This window comes from Neophocaena asiaeorientalis, unplaced genomic scaffold, assembly GCF_003031525.2.
Source record: "Neophocaena asiaeorientalis asiaeorientalis breed wild unplaced genomic scaffold, Neophocaena_asiaeorientalis_V1.1 scaffold150, whole genome shotgun sequence".
In the NCBI taxonomy this organism is placed as follows: domain Eukaryota; kingdom Metazoa; phylum Chordata; class Mammalia; order Artiodactyla; family Phocoenidae; genus Neophocaena; species Neophocaena asiaeorientalis.
In genome coordinates this window covers 20,822,373-20,844,039 of record NW_020176571.1, presented here as the reverse complement: position 1 = coordinate 20,844,039, position 21,667 = coordinate 20,822,373, and the positions used below count along the sequence as shown (strand labels likewise).

General features: G+C 38.2%; 1 protein-coding gene across 3 annotated transcripts in view; it reads left to right on the top strand.

Annotated features, from left to right (window-relative positions):
* The window catches only part of ITPR2 (inositol 1,4,5-trisphosphate receptor type 2), a 520,017-nt gene that overhangs the window by 280,861 nt on the left and 217,489 nt on the right, over positions 1–21,667 (top strand). For all 3 annotated transcript variants that reach the window (XR_003001564.1, XM_024733221.1, XM_024733219.1), the window contains exons 35-37: positions 9,416–9,606; positions 14,895–15,037; positions 20,024–20,132. Coding sequence is in view for 2 of the 3 variants with exons in the window: in XM_024733221.1 (XP_024588989.1) it covers positions 9,416–9,606; positions 14,895–15,037; positions 20,024–20,132 (443 nt within the window). In the remaining variant the exon portion in view is untranslated. The remainder of the gene's footprint in view (positions 1–9,415; positions 9,607–14,894; positions 15,038–20,023; positions 20,133–21,667) is intronic.

Sequence of the window (21,667 nt, the reverse complement as noted above, 5' to 3'; positions counted from 1 at the left end):
CCCTTGGCCAGTTACTGTTCCTCAGTTTATTCATTTATATAAAATACAATAGCACGTGTTAGAAGTACTTCAAGAAAAAGCATCCAAGGATTACTCCCATGTTACTTCAGTTAAAAAAGAATTTTGTTCCATGTGTTTCATAATCTTCAAATGATTTAGGGGGATTAATATTGGGTACTTTGTTGGAAACATAATCATTTTTTCCACATGGAAATTCTGTAAAATATCTTTTACAAATGGTTTGAATAATGAACATCAATCTTCAAGCCAGTTGTTTCCCCCCCAGATTCGAATGTGTATAAATCATTAATTCTTTGAGAAGAGAAATTCAGTCTTTATTAAAACAAACATTTCTATTTTCATCTATCTAGATGTTATGGCTGATTGTATAAAGAGCTTGACATAATACATCCCTGTAATTATGGTTTTAAAGTAATAATGGAAATATAAAAACTCCATTATTAATTAATTAATTTATGGCTGCGCTGCATGGCATGTGGGATCTTAGTTCCCCAACCAGGGATCGAACCCATGCCCCCTGCAGTGGAAGCGCACAGTCTTAACCACTGGACCACCAGGGAAGTCCCTCCATTATTACTTAAAAAAAATTAAATATGAATGAGTCAGAAGATAGGGCAAAATCTTATAAAGGTTTTCACTTATTTATTAATTGAACTATTTATAATGAACCATCATTATCTGAAAGGCATTATTCTAGTTGTAAGGGAACTGCAGTCTGTCAAACCATATTTCCTGCCCTCAGTGAATTTCTAGTACATTGGGGGTAGATGTAACATGTATAAAAATCACAAAGCAGAATAAAACTAAGTACCTTATGTGTTACAAATTTCTAGAGCCTGACACTGTGCCTAGAGCATGGTAGGTACTCAGTGAATATTTATTGTATGAACAAAATACGTGGGTGAATACAAAGAAATGAGTGAATATCCTATTCTTGTCATTGGCTGCGTAATATCCTATTGTGTGCTTATATTCTGATTTATTTAACCCCACTGTTGGTTATTTATGTTGTTTCCAGTCATTTTGCTCATGAGGAAGGATAAGGTAAACACCTAAAGGTAGAATTTCTGGGTATTCTAATTTTGACAGATACTGCCCTCTGTAGAGGTTGTTCAATTTATATGCCATAAGCAATGTAGGAGAGTATCTTTCTCCTTGATAATGTGCTGTGTTATCAAATTCTTACATATTTGCAAATCTTATAAATAAAAGTATTGTTATAGTTTTAACGTGTGTTTCTCTTCTTATGAGTGAGGGAAAACAAAACCTTTCCATATGATTGATTCATTGGTATTTTCTGTGAACTGCCACTTTTTGTGTTTTGCTCACTTTTCCTGAAGGCTTTGTTTTTCTCGATAGTTTGGATAGCCCTTTATTTCTTAAGAAAATGAGCTCTTTGCCTATAAGTAGCCAATATTTTTTCTCAATTTTTCATTTGTCATTTCAATATTTTTTGGCATGCAGGAATTTCTTTTCTTTTTTTTATAAACATTTATTTTATTCATTTATTTTTGGCTGCATTGGGTCTTCGTTGCTGCACGCTGGCTTTCTCTAGTTGCAGCGAGCAGGGTCTACTCTTCGTTGTGGTGCATGGGCTTCTCATTGCAGTGGCTTCTCTTGTTGTGGAGCATGGGCTGTAGGGCGCATGGGCTTCAGTGGTTGTAGCACGGGGGCTCAGTAGTTGTGGCTTGCGGGCTGTAGAGCAGAGGCTCAGTAGTTGTGGTGCACGGGCTTAGTTGCTCCGCGGCATGTGGGATCTTCCCGAACCAGGGCTCAAACCCGTGTCCCCTGCATTGGCAGGCGGATTCTTAACCACTGCACCACCAGGGAAGCCCAGAAATTTATTTTCTTTTAGGCATTTTAGGTTTTCTTTCATCTTCAGAGTGGCCTTGATCAGTATAAGATGCTGTTTCTTAATTCCCATTGAGAATTTTCATGTTTTTAGTTTCTCTGTCTGTTTGTGTTTTTGGTGTGACTGTTTACAATTTTGAGTTATCTGGAATATATTTAGTTGTAAGGTATAAGATATGGAATTAACGTAATTTTTTCCAGATGACTTGTCACGTGTGCCAATACTAGTTCTTGCACAACCATAAAATTATATATTTTTTTATTGAGGTAAAATTGATATAGAACAATATATTAGTTTCAAGTATGCAACATAATAATTTGATATTTGTATACACTACAAAGTGATCATCACAATAAGTATAGTTTCTATCCGTCACCATGCAGTCGACCCCCTTCACTCTTTTCACCCACCTCCTAACTCCCTTCTCCTCTGATAGCTACTGATCTGTTCTCTGTATCCATGAGTTTTGTTTCGATTTGTTTGTTCATTTGTTTCGATTTTTAGATTCCATGTATAAGTGAAATCATGTGGTATTTGTCTTTCTCTGTCTGATTTGTTTCATTTAGCATAATAACCTCAAGATCCATCCATGTTGTTCCAAATGGCAAGATTTCCTTCTTTTTTATGCTGAATAGTATTCCATTGTATGTGTGTATATATGTTTTATATATATATATAAGATATCTTCTTTATCCATTCATTAATTGATGAACACTTAGGTTGTTTCCATATCTTGACTATTGTAAATAATGCTGCACTGAACATGGGGGTGTGTATATCTTTTGGGGTTAGTGCCTTCATTTTCTTTGGATAAATACCCAGAAGTAGAATAAGTGGATTATATGGTAGTTCTATTTTTAATTTTTAAGAAACCTCCAACCTGTTGTTTTTCATAGTGGCTGCACCGATTTATATACCCACCAACAGTGCAAAAGAATTCCCTTTTCTCCACATCCTGTTTAACACTTGTAATACAATTGTTTTATTTATTCAATTTAGGGGTTAATTAAGTATAGTTTGAGTACCAAACAAGAAAGATACATTTTGTGTTTTTAGTGTTCTTTGTATTTAAGAACACTAGTGTTTCAGTACAGATTTATCCTGGATATTTTGACATGATTCAGAAAAGGTACTACTCTCTGCCCACCCCATTATACCTTCCTTGTGCACCAGCTGTCCTTGCTCTTGCGGACCTGTACAGGAGTGCTTGATGATAAATGAAGCGTTATAATGACTGCTCACGCTTTCTGTTGCCTTTTCCTCCTGCCTGTCAGTCTATCTATCTAAGCATTTTTTTCCATGGCGCTTACCGCTGCAGTATGTGTGTTCTCAGAGATTTTTGGTCTGGCGGTTACCACCAGTAATTTTGTCTAATTTAAAAATTTCACACAATATGCAAGACTTAATGAATAGTAATTAGAAATAGATTTCAATTACATCTTAAAATCACTGCAAAGTCTTGTCTTATCTAGAGAATTTTCAGGATTTGTAAGCCTAATTAGTTGGTTAGCCCAATAATCACAATACCTATGAATAAAGATAGTGCATTTTAGAGAACTGTCGCTGCGCAGAGCTCTGTAAAAGGTGAATGCATTAATAACAACCCATCCTCTCTCTTATTAGTTTTTAAAGAACTCCATATGCTTATTCTCTGGCAAAATACCCTTAACAAGATAGTATCTTAGCTGCAGTCCAACTTAGGAGTGAAACAGGAACATTTATTTTTTAAACATCTTAAACTTTAATGTGACCACTAAAACAAAGAAGTTGGAGTTAATGCTACGTGCCCGAAGAGTAACTGACTGTTGGTAAATTCATTAGTTTTTCCTTATTGGGGGCGGGGAGGTGGGATAACCGTTAACCCCAAGAATTCGTCCTAGTTCACATTGCAATATACTATTGATATCAGAATTTTTTCTAGCTAAATAAAAAGAAGCTAAGTTTGAATCACATTTTTGGTTGCATTTGAAAAATATTATTCTAGTTATTAATGGTCTTGTAAGTGAGATCATGAATTAATTCCTTTCTTTTCCTAGTCACAACCTTCTGCTTTAATTTTTAAACAATATATAGAAAGCTAAATTAGCACTGTCAACTTTTTTTTATTTTATTTTATTTTTAGCTGTGTTGGGTCTTCGTTTCTGTGCGAGTGCTTTCTCTAGTTGTGGCAAGCAGGGGCCACTCTTCATCGCGGTGCACGGGCCTCTCACTATCGCGGCCTCTCTTGCTGCGGAGCACAGGCTCCAGATGCGCAGGCTCAGTAGTTGTGGCTCACGGGTCTAGTTGCTCCGTGGCATGTGGGATCCTCCCAGACCAGGGCTCGAACCCGTGTCCCCTGCATTAGCAGGCAGATTCTCAACCACTGCGCCACCAGGGAAGCCCAACACTGTCAACTTTGCTTTCAAATTAATCTTTATAATATTTTGACAGTACAGAGAATCTATTTCAGGCCATGTCTTTAATGGTATTAATATTTTTACAATTGCTTGAAAAAGTTTCGTCATTATCTACACAGCTGACTTATTTTAACTCAAATCCTTTCCCCAGTTGCATAGTTAATTTTCTTTTATTGCCTAGAAATTGTGATTTAGCCTTTGGCTAAAGTTTACCTTTGGACATGAGAAAGTAGGGTTTACTTTAGCCAGTTAATTTATATCGTGCAATCTGTGCTAAGACAAGAGACTAGAAAATACCACCTAGAGTGGTACAGTTTGGGAGACCAAAAAAACCCTTTCCATAAACTTTGGGTTGGTGGAGTCTTCTCATTCTGGTTTGTCCCTGCTGCTGGCCGTAGTGGAATAGTGGCAGCAGCTCATAGATGCATGAGGTAGGGGTGCAGGGGTGAGACTTCCCTGACCACACTGATAGGAGGGATGCACTGCTAGGAATAACAGAGGTGCTACCATTGGATTCCATTCCCACTGATATCATTAGAATACTCCTTGAGCACGTCTTTGTGTAAGTGACGTTCATAGCAACAAATGCTCACTCGTTGGTTAGTTGTATCTAACGTACCTGTTTCCTGAAGGGGAGGTAAGTCCACTCCCCCAACTTTGTTTAAACATGAATGGAAATAAGTTTTGAGCAACTTTCAGTTTTACAAGTTTCGTTATTTTCTGTTGCTTAAAAAATAACATATAAGAAGTATTATCTTCTGTTTGACTTTTGAATGTTTAGAGCAAACCCAGTTTATAAGTGAAACAGCCATAAGAGGATGAAAGTCTTGCTGGGATTTGATCATGGTGCGGGATTAAGTATTTATAAAAATATGTGCAGCCTGGACTTTTCAAGGCTGTCGGTCCTTCAGATGGGACAGGAGTGCAGTTGCTTTGCTGTGTGTGATGGACAGAAACAGAGACATTGTATGCTTTGGAAAGGGAAATTTATAATGAATATTAGGAAAACATTCACTACGGAAATTTGGGCAGTGGTGCAATTGATTGTTAGGGTTGCCTTAGAGCTGTTATTATTTCCTTAACACTTCAGCTTGAGCCTTTGTTTAAATTGGGAACTTTTTGTATTGGTAGCTAAAATTATCTGTTTTCAGAGAAGTTTTTAAATATCTCTGAGCTTCAGAGAATTTTCACCGGCAGAAATAGTACTGCCCACTGTTGTTGTTTTCCTTGGGATTAGGACTTCAACATATATTTTTGGGAGGCACAATTCAATCCATAATAACATTATAGATGTTTATTAGAATATGGCCAATATGCTTATTTAATCCTATTAAACACACACAGTAGACCTTCTCAGTTTAAGGACTTAATATCTTTCTTCAGCTCAAGGTGACTAATTGTCCTCTATCTTTTCTTAATCATTTCTTCCTTTTCATTGTCTCTGATATTTTTTCTAGAGCTTACATTTATTAGTTATTTGACTTCCTGGATGACCCTCCCTATTTCATATTCTCTGTTTTATTTTCCCTTTGACTCTTTTAAATTAATTAATTAATTAATTTTTGGGCTGCGTTGGGTCCTCGTTGCTGCACGTGGGCTTTCTCTAGTTGCAGCGAGTGGGATCTTCTCTTCATTGTTGTGCGTAGGCTTCTCATTGTGGTGGCTTCTCTTTGTTGTGGAGCATGGGCTCTAGGCATGCAGACTTCAGTAGTTGTGGCGCGCGGGCTCAGTAGTTGTGGCTTAGCGGCTCTAGAGCACAGGCCCAGCAGCTGTGGCACACGGACTCAGTTGCTCTGTGGCATGTGAGATCCTCCCAGACCAGGGCTCGAACCCCAGTCCCCTGCATTTGCAGGCGGACTCTTTACCACTGCACCACCAGGCAAGTCCCCCCTTTGACTCTTTTATGCTCTTCAAGATTCCTTAACTTTCCCAGATTATCAGCTTGGTCCTTATTCCTATTTTTTTCTTTTTCAGCCAATTTTGAAACGTTTATTTGCTCAATCATATTTTAATTTCCAAGATTTCTTTCTTTCTTTTTTTCCTAATGTTTTGGAGGCACTATATGCTCACATTTTCTGAGGACAATAATTACAATTATTTAAATATTTTTTGTGCTTCCCTAAATCATCTGTTTTCACTGGGGCTAGTTATTCTTAATGTTCTTGGTTTTCCCTGTGATTCTTGGCAGTGTGTCATAAAGGTCTATAATGACTGGCGTGGGCTTTCACTGCAGTTTTTTTTTTTTTTTTATAATATTTGTTTTATTTTATTGATTGATATTTTTTTTTTGGTTGCGCTGGGTCTTAGTTGCAGCCGATGGGCTTCTTAGTTGTGGCATGCAAACTCTTTAGTTGCGGCATGCGTGTGGGATCTAGTTCCATGACCAGAGAACGAACCCGGGCCCCCTGCATTGGGAGTGCAGAGTCTTTAGCCAGTGCACCACCAGGGAAGTCACCCCCGATCCTTTTTTCTGATCCATTTCTTCCAGGGTCATAAACTCCTTTAGGCTGATGCTGTATGAGGCCTATTCTTTTGAGCTATCCTATTCTGTTCCTCTCAGCTGAGTTGCTAGGCGAGTCTGGCTAGGTGTTGGATAATAGACCAAAACTGGAACTTGATCCAGATATGGCAGCAGCGGCTCCTGATCCAGCTCCGTCCCCTTGCCAAAGCTAGCCCAGTCGGACTGAGACTTGTGAGGCAGGGAGATGTCATCCGAAGTGGGGGACTTAAGGCACTTCCCCCTCTTCCGGGGCTTGAGTGTGTGATCTGTGTGCTGTTTTGACAGTCTTCCAACCTCGTTCTTTTTTTAAAATTATTAATTAATTAAGTAATTTTTTTATTTATTCATTTTTGAATTTTAAAAATTTATTAATTTTTTATAAATCACAGCAAGATCCTTTTTGACCCACCTCCTAGAGAAATGGAAATAAAAACAAAAATAAACACATGGGACCTAATGAAACTTCAAAGATTTTGCACAGCAAAGGGAACCATAAACAAGAGCAAAAGACAACCCTCAGAATGGGAGAAAATATTTGCAAATGAAGCAACTGACAAAGGATTAATCTCCAAAATTTACAAGCAGCTCATGCAGCTCAATAACAAAAAAACAAACAGCCCAATCCAAAAATGGGCAGAAGACCTAAATGGACATTTCTCCAAAGAAGATATACAGACTGCCAACAAACACATGAAAGAATGCTCAACATCATTAATCATTAGACAAATGCAAATCAAAACTACAATGAGATATCATCTAACACCAGTCAGAATGGCCATCAACAAAAAAATCCAGAAACAATAAATGCTGGAGAGGGTGTGGAGAAAAGAGAACACTCTTGCACTGCTGGTGGGAATGTGAGTTGGTACAGCCACTCTGGAGAACAGTATGGAGGTTCCTTAAAAAACTACAAATAGAACTACCATATGACCCAGCAATCCCACTACTGGGCATATACCCTGAGAAAACCAAAATTCAAAAAGAGTAAATACCAAAATGTTCATTGCAGCTCTATTTACAATAGCCCAGAGAAGGAAACAACCTAAGCGTCCAACATTGGATGAATGGATAAAGAAGATGTGGCACATATATACAATGGACTGTTACTCCACTGCAGTTTTGAGGCTCTGTTTCTCTACTAGCTTTCTCATGTAAATGACAGGGCTTACCCTGAGCTCTGGATAAGGGGCTGAATAAATGATACACAGGCTTTCTTGGAGTGTGTGTGTGTGTGTGTGTGTGTGTGAAGCAGAAGGCAAGCTGGGAATACTAACAAGGGTTAAAATAAGGAGGACTCTCGTCCGGGCTTGGGATCTTTTGTATATTTTCTCTTCTTCTTTGAGCTGCCCTCTCTCTCCCGGCTGTGCTACTGCTTATTTGATGAGGACTTTGCAGTTTCTTCAAGCTCTGTTCTGCTTCTCTGTCAATTCTTAGCCCCTTCCTTTGGCATTCTCTCCAGGCAGGTATTCGTGTTTGTTGAGAGAACATTTCTGCATGTCTTTAACTGTATCCTCTGGCAGCATGTGCTGCCAGCTGCTCTGTTATGCTAGTCAGAGGGATGAAGGCCTTCACTTCCCAGATATTCAGATGCTATTCCTTCTTGAGTTGCCAGATGACTTTCCCATCCCCCGTGAGCACTTTGTGTGTGTCTGTGAACCTAGGAAGGCCTGCTCTAATTCTTATGTCTTGTAGAGCAGTGTCTTCTTTCTGCTTTCTCTGACGGACAAATCCCCTCTTCATGCTGCTTGCAGAAATGCCTCAACATTTCTGTTTTCCTTACGGCAAGCACTCTTATTTTTCAGTATTGTGATATAAGTGTATTAAAATACAAATTTCAGTGGATCCTGGGAGGAAAGAAGGACATGTACTGTGTACTGTCTTGCAATGCAGGTTTTTTTATACTTGTCAATTTTTTATTTCTTCTCTCAGCTGTTTTACCACATGCAGTTTTGTGCATTTGTGCATGTTTGTGCACAGACACCTACACGTGAATTATAGTAATAAAATGGGCTGGCAGGATTTTATCGTGTGTCTTCTGTCTGCTTTTTAATTTTCCTTTGCATCTTGGATGGTACAAATTTACATGGTTGGTATACAGTGTTTTGCCATATTGGTGCTTTGTAAAGTGCATTTCAAACATTAACCATCAAGAAATCACATGAATTCTTGAATGTTTAATGAGCCCACTTTAATAATTAGTCTTAAGAATTGAGATACTTTCAAGTTAAAAACTTTTGCCATTATATAAAATAATTTGACAGAATTTGAAGGTTTGACATTTTCTTTTTTCCCCCAATTTTACTGAGATATAATTGACATATAATATTGTCATTGATGTATATATTATGAAATGTATATATTGTGAATATGTATATATTGTGAAACTACAATAAATTTAGTTAACAATCCTCATTTCACATAGTTACAATTTTCTTCTTGTGATGAGAACATTTAAGATCTATTCTCTTAGTAACTTTCAAATATATAATACACTATGGCTAACTATATGCTTTACATTACATCCCAGAATTTATTTATCTTATTTTTTTCTTTTTTATTTGTTCTATCTTTATAAAATTATTTTGATAGCATGCAAGTAGCTTTAGTCAAATAAAGAGGAAAATATTTTAAATCTTTCTTTTTCAGCAAAGAATCGTGGAATTGCCATTCCAGTGGATTTGGACGGCCAAGTTAATACTCTTTTTATGAAGAGTCATTCCAATATGGTGCAGAGAGCGGCCATGGGTTGGAGACTGTCAGCTCGCTCTGGACCACGCTTTAAGGAAGCTCTTGGAGGGCCTTCTTGGGATTATAGAAATATTATTGAAAAGTTACAGGTACAATAAGAGCATGAAATGGCATTAATATTTTCTAAATTATAATTTTTAATATATGTAGTCACGTAAATAAAATATGGTTAAAAATATCAAATTCTAGTTGGGGACCAGACTTTACAATGTCCTACGAACACCACCCTTTTAAAAAGCATAGCTTCTAGGTAGAAGTTGTGGTGAGTTGTTTTTGGTGAGTATGTATTATTTAATGTGCTCTGATAGTAGAGTAATGGGTCTTAATAACTTCAATACATTAGGTAAAATAATTTACTGTAAAGACTCATGTAATAAAGATTCACAACCTTGCTTGAATTCATCTCTAAATATCCTTTTATACTCCTTTGGTGAGAATGGTGTGAGCACCTTTACTCCCAATTTATTTGCATAGTACCCCCCTCCTGTTTTTGGCCTGGACATTCTGGGACACTGAGTAAAGAGGGACATTGTATTAGTCTGCTTGGACTGCCATCACAAAATACCACAGACTGGGTGGTTTAACCAACAGAAATTTATTTTCTCACAGTTCTGGAGCTAGAAATTCAAGATCAAGGTGTTAGCAGGTTGTTTTCTTCTGAGGCCTCTCTCCTTGGCTTGCAGATGGCCTACTTGTCACTGTGTCCTCATATGGTCTTCCCTCTGTGCACATACACATCTGTGCCCTAATCTCTTCTTATAAGGACACCGGGCATTTTGGACTAGAGGCCATCCATATGAATTCATTTTAACTGAATTACCCCTTTAAAGGCCCTAACTCCAAATACAGTCACATTGAAGTACCAGGGTTAGGGCTTTATCATATGAGTTTTGAGAGGGACACAATTCAGCCCATAACAGATATCTTTCCTCTCACATAATTAGTGGAAGATTTCATGGGATGATCTGGGGTATGGCTTGAGGAAAGTTCTTGGCGTGAAGAATGGTCAAGACATGAACTGGAATAAATATTGTAAGAGGTAATGAGTAGATTAAATGGTGAAGGTTCAGAGTTTTGATAGATGAGCATTATACGTGATTATAAAGACAAGTTAGGGACTTCCCTGGTGGTCCAGTGGTTAAGATTCCGTGCTTCCACTGCAGGGGCCACAGGGCCACAGGTTTGATTCCTGGTCGGGGAACTAAGATCCTGCATGCCGCGTGGCAAAGCCGAAGGGGAAAAAAAAAACAAAAAACAAGTTAGACTTAGTCTGAAAACTTGAAGGTTATAAGTCATTAAATGTTTTGAGGAAAATGTCATTATAAATGAGTAAGCAGTTATTGGTTTGCAGGATAGAAATATCAGGAAGAGACTAGAGGAAGGCAGATTAATAAGAAATTACTAAACATATCAGCCAGGTGGTGGTATCAATGAAATGAAAAAATAGGTGTTATATACAATAATGAAGGCAGGGTGAACAGACCTGGTGGTTTTTGGATGGAGACAGAGAGGGGACATGAGGGGTGTTTAAGAGGCACTGATGATTGGAGACTAGGTGATGTTATAGACTCTTCATTGTAAGAGGGAAGGAGAGGATCCGGTAAAAGGATGTTGGCTATGATCATTGAACATACAGTGAATTAGGTTTATAGGCTACTGAATGTATTGGAAGGTAAGTCCATATTTGGAGGTAATAGTTGGAGTGAGGATAGTGGTTGGTATTGCTGAAATAGAGAGTATAGTGATAGGAAAAACAAAGAACATTTTGTGAGCGGCCGGAAGTGGCAGAATGGCCAAATAAATGAGGAAAAAAAGACACTGTCAGAAAGGAGGGAAGTCAGGTTCCTGAGAGCCAGAGGGGTAGACATTTCAGGGGAGAAATAAAGAGGGCGTGCTTTAAACTTCTTTTAGCACAGTCATTGGCATTCGCTGGATAAATATATATTTGATGAAAACTCCGTTCCAGCCACTGTGTTAAGTACTGGAGATAGAACCATGAGGTCTGTGCCCTCATAGAAAATGCATTCTGATGCATTAAGTAAGTGATATGATGTTAGAGAATTAAAACTGCTATGAATAAAATAAATCAGTATAACAATATGATGGAGAATCGCTGGGAGAGTGATCCTGCAGTGAGGGAGCTCCTCTCTATTAAGGAGACAGTGAGTTGAGACCCAAATAATGAAGAGGAATAATCTGTTCAAAGATAGGAGGATAGAGAGCTTTATGGGGAGGGAAGAGTAAATGCAGAGATGTTAAGGCAGGAATGAGGATGTGGGTTTGAAGAACCAAGAGAAGCCCATTGGGGCAGGAGTGAGCAAAGGAAGAGAGTATTATGAAGTAAGGAGCCAATTCATGTAGAGACTTCCATGGTAAAGCATTTGGATTTATTCTAAATGTGATGGAAAATCATTGGAGATTTTTAGCAGAGTATAGGCATGACTTGGTTTACCTTTTAAAAAACACTGTGGATTTTGAATGGTGAATGGATTATAGGGTCCAGACATGGAAGCAGTGAGTCTAGTTAGGTAGTTATTGTATTAATTCAGGCAAAAGGTATTGGTGGCTTGGCTTAAGGGGATAGCAGCAGCAATGAAGATAAGTAGCTGAACTTTGGATATAGTTGGTCCCCTAGGTCTAGTGGGACTTGGTGGATGGATGGATGAGATGTGGGATGTTGGAAAGAGAAATCAAGGATGAGCCTGGGTATGATATGATTGGATCATTTGCTAAGATAGGGAAGAATGGGAGAGTTGGAATCAGGTGTTCTGTATGGAGAATTTTAAGTGTTGAATGTCTATGTCAGTGTCTCTGTGAGTGTGTCAAATAGGCTGCTGGATATATGAGTCTGAAGTGGTTTGGAAAGATGTCCATACAGGAAATATAAATGGGGGGATTTTCAGCATACGTATGATATTAAAACCATGGAATTGCGTGAGATTCCTCACAAGAAACTGTAATAGAAGAAAAAGGACCAGGAGCTACCAGGAGCTGGTTAAGGAGTGGTCAGGACGTAGGTGGAAAATAAGGTGAGTGTGATGTTACAGAAGCCAAGCACAGAAAGTGTTTGACAGAGCAGGGACAAGTGTATAAAATGCTTAGCAGTGGTTGGGTGACATGAGGTCAGAAAAGGAACCACTAGATCTGGCAACAGGGTGATGGTTGCAGCTAACTGGTACTCAATAATTACTAACATTTATTCAGGAATACTAAGTGGTCAATACGTGTTAGAGCCTGATTTTTTTTAACCATTTTAAAAAATTGAAGTATAGTTAATTTACAATGTTGTGTTAGCTTCAGGCATTCAACGATGATTCTTTTTCAGACTCTTTTCCATTATAGGTTATTACAAGACATCGTAGAGGCTGTTTTATGTATTTACTTTTAATCCCATGTAATTGCTAGTATCATTATCCTGGGTTTTCACGTGGAGAAATAATGAATCAGAGATCACATAGTTGGCCCATGATCAAAATAGGAGATAAAGACAGAATTCACATCATAGAAGCCTGGGCACAATTTGTTTAGTAAATGAAAGGAAGAAGAGAGGTAATCTGAAAGATAGGTATGTGTTAGTGATGTTTTATTAAATATGGCCACATTGGATAAGCATATTCTTTTCCCACCTTTGTATAATATCTAGTTTCCCATTTATATGATTTCCTCTCTAGTAGTCTCTGCTAGCTGTCATGAGGAATTTCTCAGAAAGGTTATTTAGAGTAATTGAAGTAGAAATGATCACTTTTGCTACAAAGAGAGGAAAGAGTTAAACAAGTTAACCCCTGAGATCTAGCCATAAGAAATCAAGAGACTACCAGGAAGAAAATAACATAAAAACACATGTTGTCAGACTTCCCTGGTGGCACAGTGGTTAAGACTCCGTGCTCCCAATGCAGGGGGCCTGGGTTCAATACCTGGTCATGGAACTAGATCCCATGTGCGTGCAGAAACTAAGAGTTCGCATGCCACAACTAAGGAGCCTGCCTGCCGCAACTAAGGAGCCCGCCTGCTGCAACTAAGACCTGGTGCAACCAATTAAAAAAAAAAAAAGCATGTTGCTATAGCTGAGAGTAACAATAAGCAATCGGCAGTCAGTCTTCTGCTTAACAAAATATGCCACAGGTATGGGTGAATAAAGTATTGCTTTATGCGTATTTTTTGGTTTATTTTCTAACTTAGTTATCTTAAAAACAAAGAGGGGATGCTTTAATCATTAAGGAATGTTCAGTAAATTATCATTGCTTATAGTCCGTTTTAGAAACATGTCAGATGCTTTCAGCTATAATTAACACGATATTCAGCTAAAAGTGGCTTAAACAATAAAAAAATATATCTTTCGCATAGCAAGGGATCTGGATCTGGGGCTCTTCCTGAGGTGTTTAGTTCAGTTGCTTGATAGGTCCAGGCCTTAACACCATTGGTCTGTTGCCTTTCAGTGTAAGGCTGGTCTCCAAAGGTCATAAGAGGGCTGCCTCATATTTTGGATTTTCACACTCTCGAGCTGTCTTGAGATAGCTACTATCTCAAGTATACTGTAGTATCAAGTATACTGTAGGCTCTACTATCATAGGTAGTTCCTAAAGAATCTGCCCCGTCCTCCCCCTATACACAGCCCCACACTCAGCAGACTTCGCCAGATGTCTTACTGGCCAGGACGATGTCACATAATCATTCCTAATCAATTACTGGCAGGGGAAATGGAATGACCATGACTGGCTTAAACTAATCAATCTTGTCTTTAGGCTGAGGGAGCTCATCTCCTTGAGAATGTTGTTACCTGACTGAGAAATAACATGGAGATTCTGTTAGCAAGGAAGAGGATGAGGAAAGGCTATTGGCAGGTGACCAATAGTGTCTATCAAAAAATATAATTTGAAATACTATTAAGTGCCATTGAACCCTTGTACAGTACTACTGCTGGTTCAGATAATACGTCAAGGAATTTTCCCGTTGGAAGAAATGGTTAGTTCCGGATGACCAATGACATATATGAAGTCTTTTTTAGCTGTTTGCTGAGCATACCCCAATTTGATGAATACCTGCATCGTCTCTATTGCAATCTTAAACACTGCAGTGCTTGTAACAGTGGCTTTACTGACTTATCATCTTGTCTGTATATCCTTAGAAATCATATAGCTACCCACCCCTCCCTTATAGTATAAATGAAAAAGGAGACTCAAACAGTTTTCATACGGAAAACCAGCCTATACTTAAAGCACAGACATTTGGTACCGTGGGAAGTAGGGTCCCTCTTCTCTGCTACACTGAGAAATTCCCACATCTCATTCCTGGTTAGTATTCTTAAGGTTGTCCTATCTTCAAAGGATGAAATCCGAGTTAGGTCTTTACATGGTCTCTCTTGTGCTTTATTCCTTAGGATGTAGTGGCGTCCTTGGAGCAACAGTTCAGCCCGATGATGCAGGCTGAATTCTCTGTGTTGGTTGATGTGCTGTACAGTCCAGAGCTACTGTTTCCTGAGGGGAGCGATGCAAGAATAAGATGCGGTGCTTTCATGTCCAAGTAAGTGCGTACAGCCTGAGATGCTGCAGGTGCTGCTACACTGAGCTGGCCTCTGACGTCCCTGCTTTTTACTCTGCTGTTGCCTAATGACAGTTCGCAGAGCATGTAAAAGGTCTAAAATCCGTGTTAAAATATACCTCCAAAAAATTAGTCTGATTCAACAGAAATTCTGTTTTGGTGACGTTCAACTTACATTTATTAATATTTGCTGAAAATGAAATGTCATTATTGGGCACAAAGTATCACATAAAAGAGTATCTTGGTTCTGATTCCTTTCTATAACTGTATGGTATGAAGTTTTAAAAGATTCCTGTTTAAAGTCACTGATTTTCATTAGCAGAGAGAGGAAGGAAAGGGTAGTAGCATTTATTGAGGCCTTCCTATGTGCATTGTTATCCTGTGTGTGTTATCTAATCTGCACAAGTGCTCTGCGAGGTTGAGCCTCATTTTAGAGATGAGCAGGCTGGGGCCCAGGCATGCTTCGGGGAAGAGCTGTTAAGTCTTCACCCAGCACCTCCCATTATGCCTTGATGATCCTCATCTGTAGCTTTCTCATTTACGTATTTCTCTCAGCATTTCTGTGGTATTGTCAGGTCTATTAGAGTAGATGTGTCAATCGTAGCATATTTTCATTTTAATGGTAAAGGAACAATTCTTAAGGAAATAAAAGCAGTTGTGAGAAAAAGTGTAAGTAGCTCCAGAAAGAAAAGACAGACCTTAATGTTGAGGACCCTTGGCTGAGTGATTTGCACAAGTAATTACATGTAGACTCAAGATGGCCAGTCAGAGGTGCTTGATCACCTTGGGGAGAGTATCTGGATGGAGAGTCAGAAGAGGCTTCCAACCCTCTTGACCATTATCCATCACAGCCTGTTCCTGTGCGGTTGAGGATACAACTGAAATGGTCTCAAAACCTCCTCTGTTGACATACTGAGGGCGAAATTGAAGGTTGTGGAGACACAAGAAGTATGTTCTTTCTTTTACCAGTTAAAGCTGGGATTCGGGGAGAGAGAACAAGGTATGGGGTGCAAAGAACTGACTGCAGGGGTCATGTTGAAGAATAGGTGGGTTTCTGTATTATGGCCAGAATCACGGATTCTTGGCTTTTGATCGCTATATCTTTTTTTTTTTTGCGGTATGCGGGCCTCTCACTGCTGTGGCCTCTCCCGTTGCGGAGCACAGGCTCTGGACACGCAGGCTCAGCGGCCATGGCTCACGGGCCTAGCCGCTCCGCGGCATGTGGGATCTTCCCGGACCGGGGCACAAACCTGTGTCCCCTGCATCAGCAGGCGGACTCTCAACCACTGCACCACCAGGGAAGCCCCTTGATCGCTATATCTTGAGGGGCCTGGGAAGAATGGGTTTGTCTGGACATTGGCCAGACTTCTAATAAGAATTTTGAAATGAAGAAGTCCAGAGTGTCTGCAAAACTGATGATGGTGGAAGCCATTGGGAAAAAAAATTAAGTAGAGATATTGCCTAGTATAAAAATAGGGTCTTTGACAAATATACTTAACCTCCCATGAATAGGTATCAATGTATAGAATATAGGCTAAAAAGTGGGTAATAACCCTGAGAATTTTAACTCCAGTATATTCATATGATACTATAGCTATATCCCAGAGACTTGATAGTTTAGACAAGTGATTGGCAAACTCTGGCTCACAGGTCGTTGATCATTTTTGCAAATAAAGTTTTGTTGAAACACAGCCACACACATTTATTTACATATTGTCATCTATGGCGGCTTTCATACTATTGTAGAAGAACCTACTAGTTGCCTAGTCTGCATGGCCTACAGAGCCTAAACTATTAATATTTACTGTTTGGCCCTTTAGAACAAGAGTTTGCTGATTGAGTGTCAAGAATTAGAGTGTCAATACAGTAGCTGCTAACTATCCATGGCCACTTAAATGAACGTTTAAATTAATTAAATAAAATATTTAGTTCCTCAGTTACATTTGCCACATTTTAAGTACTCAATAGACATATGTAGTTAGTGGCCAACAACTAAGGCAGCCCAGATACAGGATATTTTAATTATCACAGAAAAAGTTCTGTTGGACAGCACTCGTCTAGAACGTAAAGATATAGGTCTGTAAGAAGGTAATATGAAGTAACTCAGGATATCAAGAAAATATTGACCTGTGCTGAAGATGAAGCAAATCTGTTGCAATATTAGGTAAATTCAAAGGACAGAAGCAGAGTGATATGATAATGGGAATATATCACAGGTCCTACACCCAGGTGGAGGAAGAGGGTGTCACACATTGTGTAGTGGTTAGAGAAAAGATTTTTGTTCTTTTGTATGTGTGTGATTGTAGTATGGCCAGAGGCTCAGGGATATCTGTTTACTTACTCCTTCCTTAATTCTGGGAAGAACCAAGAGTTTTATTTGCAAAGATATCTATTAAAATTAGAGTCCAACTTCATTAATTGCTGTAGACCTTAAGTGGGCCTCCTGACTTCCTCAAATGAATTTAATTCCTGGAACTTGTTGAGTCAGATGGGTCTGCAGGAGAATGCGAGGGCTAAACCCCAGGAAAGGACCAGATTTCACATAGAGTAAGAGAGAAGAGAAGAGGTCATTGTGGGTGTTAGCTTTTATGGTGGCTGCTTATAGTTCATTCATATCAGCACTCACTCCTCTCTTATGAAGGAAGCAGCTCAGTGTTTCCCAAACTGTGGTATGTGACTTGTGGAGAAGAGGCAACTGTTAATTTTAAAAAATGAATTAGGAAAGAATACAGAATATCAGAGTGCATCTTATAGAGTAAAGGTAACTTTTGCATTAGTTTTACAAATGCACTCACAGACATGTATTTGCATGGTGGGGTTCATAGAAAATAGTATTTGAAAGTCACCTGATCTAACTCAACCAAACATTATATGATAGACGAATACCTGTGTAAATCCCGAGCAAGTGTTCATTCATTCCCACTGATATTTTCAGATGGTTAGTGAATTAAATATTTTATCTAAAGAAAAGTTAAAGAAAATGGAAATAGCCTAAGAGAGAAAAAAAATCAAAAGAAATTTACAGTGTCCATCAAATGATTTTCATATCTTTAAAGACTATATCATGTGGGAAAAAAAAGACTGAATAGCTGAGGTTTTAGAGAGGCAGGTTTTTTTTTTTTTCTTGTCAGGAGAACTTTAGAACAATAATTGTGCCTGACCAGATGGACATATAGCACCCTGCCCAGATGTAACATGTCTAAAAGGAAATCACTGTTCCTTCACAGTGTGAAATAGGTGTCATTTAAAAGTATCATATTCCATCTACTGACCCAACTCACCCATTTCAGGCATCTGTGATCTCCCTTCCCTCTCTTCTTCCACTTTCTGTATGTCGTCGTTTGCCAGGTCTTGGCTATTTTGTTTCAATATTGCTTTTGGTACCCTTACCCCATCACATGCCCTGTTCATCTCTTGCTTGTTCTCACTCTTCTGTGCCCTTGTGCCCACCTCCATCTGACGTATCTTTGTCACAGGTAGGCAGGGCCATACAAGTCCTTTAACACAGTGGTTCCCCATTTTCTACAGCATAAATTCCAGACTCTTTAGCACGATATTCCCAGATCCGTCTTTTCAGGCTGCACCTCTTACACTCTCCTCTTCCACGTCTTTAAGTGTCAGCTGGCAGTTGGAGTACTTCTTCCCTGGACGTGCCATCAGCTTTCTGCATCTGCCCTTTGTTCATTTCATTTGCGAGGATGCCTTTTCTCTGCACTCTTCCCTGCCAGGTGAAATCTGTATAGTTAAATGTTACCTTGTCACCGAGACCTTCTCTGATCAGCCCTAAGCAGCTCCCCCAACAGAATATAATTGTCTCTTTGTCCAGTTTATGGCATTTGCCACTGCCTCTGCTATAGCACTTACCGTGTCACATAAGAGGCAGCTGTGTACAACCTAGCGTGTGTCAGGACTCTTCATCAGTGAAGGGTCCTGTCTCCACAAAGTGGTGCTTCAGAATTTTGGCCCTGAAGTCAGATGGTCCTGGGGTCTATTTCCAGATCCCACCACTGAACAACTGTGTAACCAGAGGCAAGTTACTTTCTCTCTTTGGGGCTCTGTTTTCTCATGAGCAAAATTAGCCTGATAATAGAAACTATTACATTAGCTTGCTGTGAGGATGAATGGAGAAAATCCAGGGGAGGTCCTCATACTTCACCCTGAGAGCTGATAAGCACTCCTGGATATTATCTAGCGAAAGCTCACTTTTCCTCAGGGCTCTGTCCCTCAGGACTCCTGTTATGTCACTGAAATCAGATCATTCCGTTATATTCTACATCGTTTTGTTTTTCTAGGAGGACACATCTCACAGGGTCATTTTGAGAACCAGCTTTTTAACAACGTGAGCTATATGTGCTAAGCTGTAAATTCAGATTCTGAACGTCTTACTTGATTCTGAATTTTTGGAGAGTTATAGAACTGTGATCTGCAAACTTTTCTCTTGACAGAGCACCAGTGTAGAAGTCACCACTGTAAAATTAATTAGAGTCTTTGCCCAAATTATAGCAAAAGTAGTAAATGGGTAGACTGTGTTGATGTTACTTGTTTTTTTTTATTCTAATCACAAAAACTGCCTGTTTCTACCAAGCCCTAGCAGTGAAAAATAGCAATTATTATTAATGGAAACTGGAAAGCAGCGCATTAATGCTAAGGTTCAAAAGTTGTGTACTGCTGCTCTACTATACAGTTAATGTGATATAGTACATAGAAAATAATATAGTATGACATAATATAATAAGATGTAACATACTGCAGGTATCCATGTGCACCGGGATAAACTGACTATAAAACAAAGGCTTTATAATACAAAGCTTATAAGCTGAAGTATAATTTTAAAACTTCGACAACATGTATCTGGTTTGCTTTATGCTCTCAAATAATAGTGTGATTTTTTTTCCTCTAGCGTATGATGTTAGTATATAGCTTGAAGAGAAACCACTGTCCTATTAAAGTTTAATGTTTTCTTTTAAGGTTGATCAATCATACAAAGAAACTGATGGAGAAAGAAGAAAAATTGTGCATTAAAATTCTTCAAACTTTACGAGAAATGCTAGAGAAGAAAGACAGCTTTGTGGAAGAGGTATTTAAAATTTTTTCTTAGTATTTGAAAACAAAATAGAATTTCTAGAATATTATAATGAATGAATTACAATAGGCTATTATATAATTCCTTGCATTACGTGTTAATGGTGTCGTGTACTTAGATGAATTAGATAATTTGAGTTTTTATGCTATTCAACTCTCATGTCTGCTTTGATTTGAGAAGGAACTAAGATTAGAATGGCCCAAGTATTTGGTTTATTTTTTATCATATTTTATCTTGATTATGTATATTTTTCTCATATAACATCAACAGACCAAGTAAATTTTTTTAACAATGAGCAACTGAGATGCGTTATTAAGATTCTGTATAAAGTTCTGCTGCGTATTGAAATGGTCTCTGCATTTTGGAATATGTTGATTTTTCATTGTAAATATATGTTCATGTCATTTTCTATAATATTATGCCAAGTATTATAAAATAATACTTTTTAAAATAAATGCAACTGTAAGTTTCTATTCTTAACTGTATTAATGTAAGTATTGCACAGATGACTTTTCAGGGAATATCAACTTATAGGTAATAATTGTCAGTCTGCTATTAAAAATGACAGCTCAGTTGCTCATTAAGAGTTAGGTAGCAGCATGTTTAATACCCAAGGTGATACACTTAAATATAAAATATATATCTAGTGTAGGTTTTTTAGCTAGCTACCTTTACCCTTTACTTTTATGCTAGGTATCAAACATAATTTGTACCATGCTCCTTAATAATTTTTTTGGTTTGTTTCTGTAAATACTAATCATCTGCTGTGTTTAAAATTGGAAGGATTTTATTTTTATTTATTCATTTATGTGTATGCTATCTAATTCCAAAAAGATTGTAGTGGTAGGGTTTTTTTTTTAAAAAGTATTCTTGTAGAAAAGAAATACAGTGGAATCTTGGATATTAATAGAAGGGGCATAGCTTTAAAATACAGCATCTGAATCAGATGTTTCTTCAGTAATCAAAATGACTTCAGCTTTGTGTTAGTTCATTTAATCTATATTTGAGAAACATCAAAATACAGGTGAGGTGGTCAATGCAGTTTTAGCAAATGTTTCTGTGACATAGGACTCAAGAAATATGCTTATAAGTTTGAGTATATGGTATCCTTTAAAAAAATGGTACATAGAGTTCCTTGGGGCTTTTTGTTGTTTTTCTTTGGTTCCTCAAAATATTGCTGTAGATTGTTTGATTTTGGCTGACGTACTAGATCCTAAAGGTAGAAAAATGGGATCATATGAATTTTTGACAGAAGAGTGAGGTTTATGATAAGTAACTTGTGCTTATCAGGATATACATAATAAGCCTTCCAATTTTATATACTAGATTATTATTGAATTTCTCTAAAGGAAAATAGGGAAGAAATCAAGTAACATTTTACTCTGACTGGTCAAGAGTATTTCAGCAAATCTCCCAAACCACCCTAAAATAAATCATGCTGGCAGCTGTTTCTCCTTTCCATTCCCAGGGCTGTCACTAGTTCAGCCTTTCATTTCCTCTTGTCTAGAAAACTCCAATAGCCCAGCTCC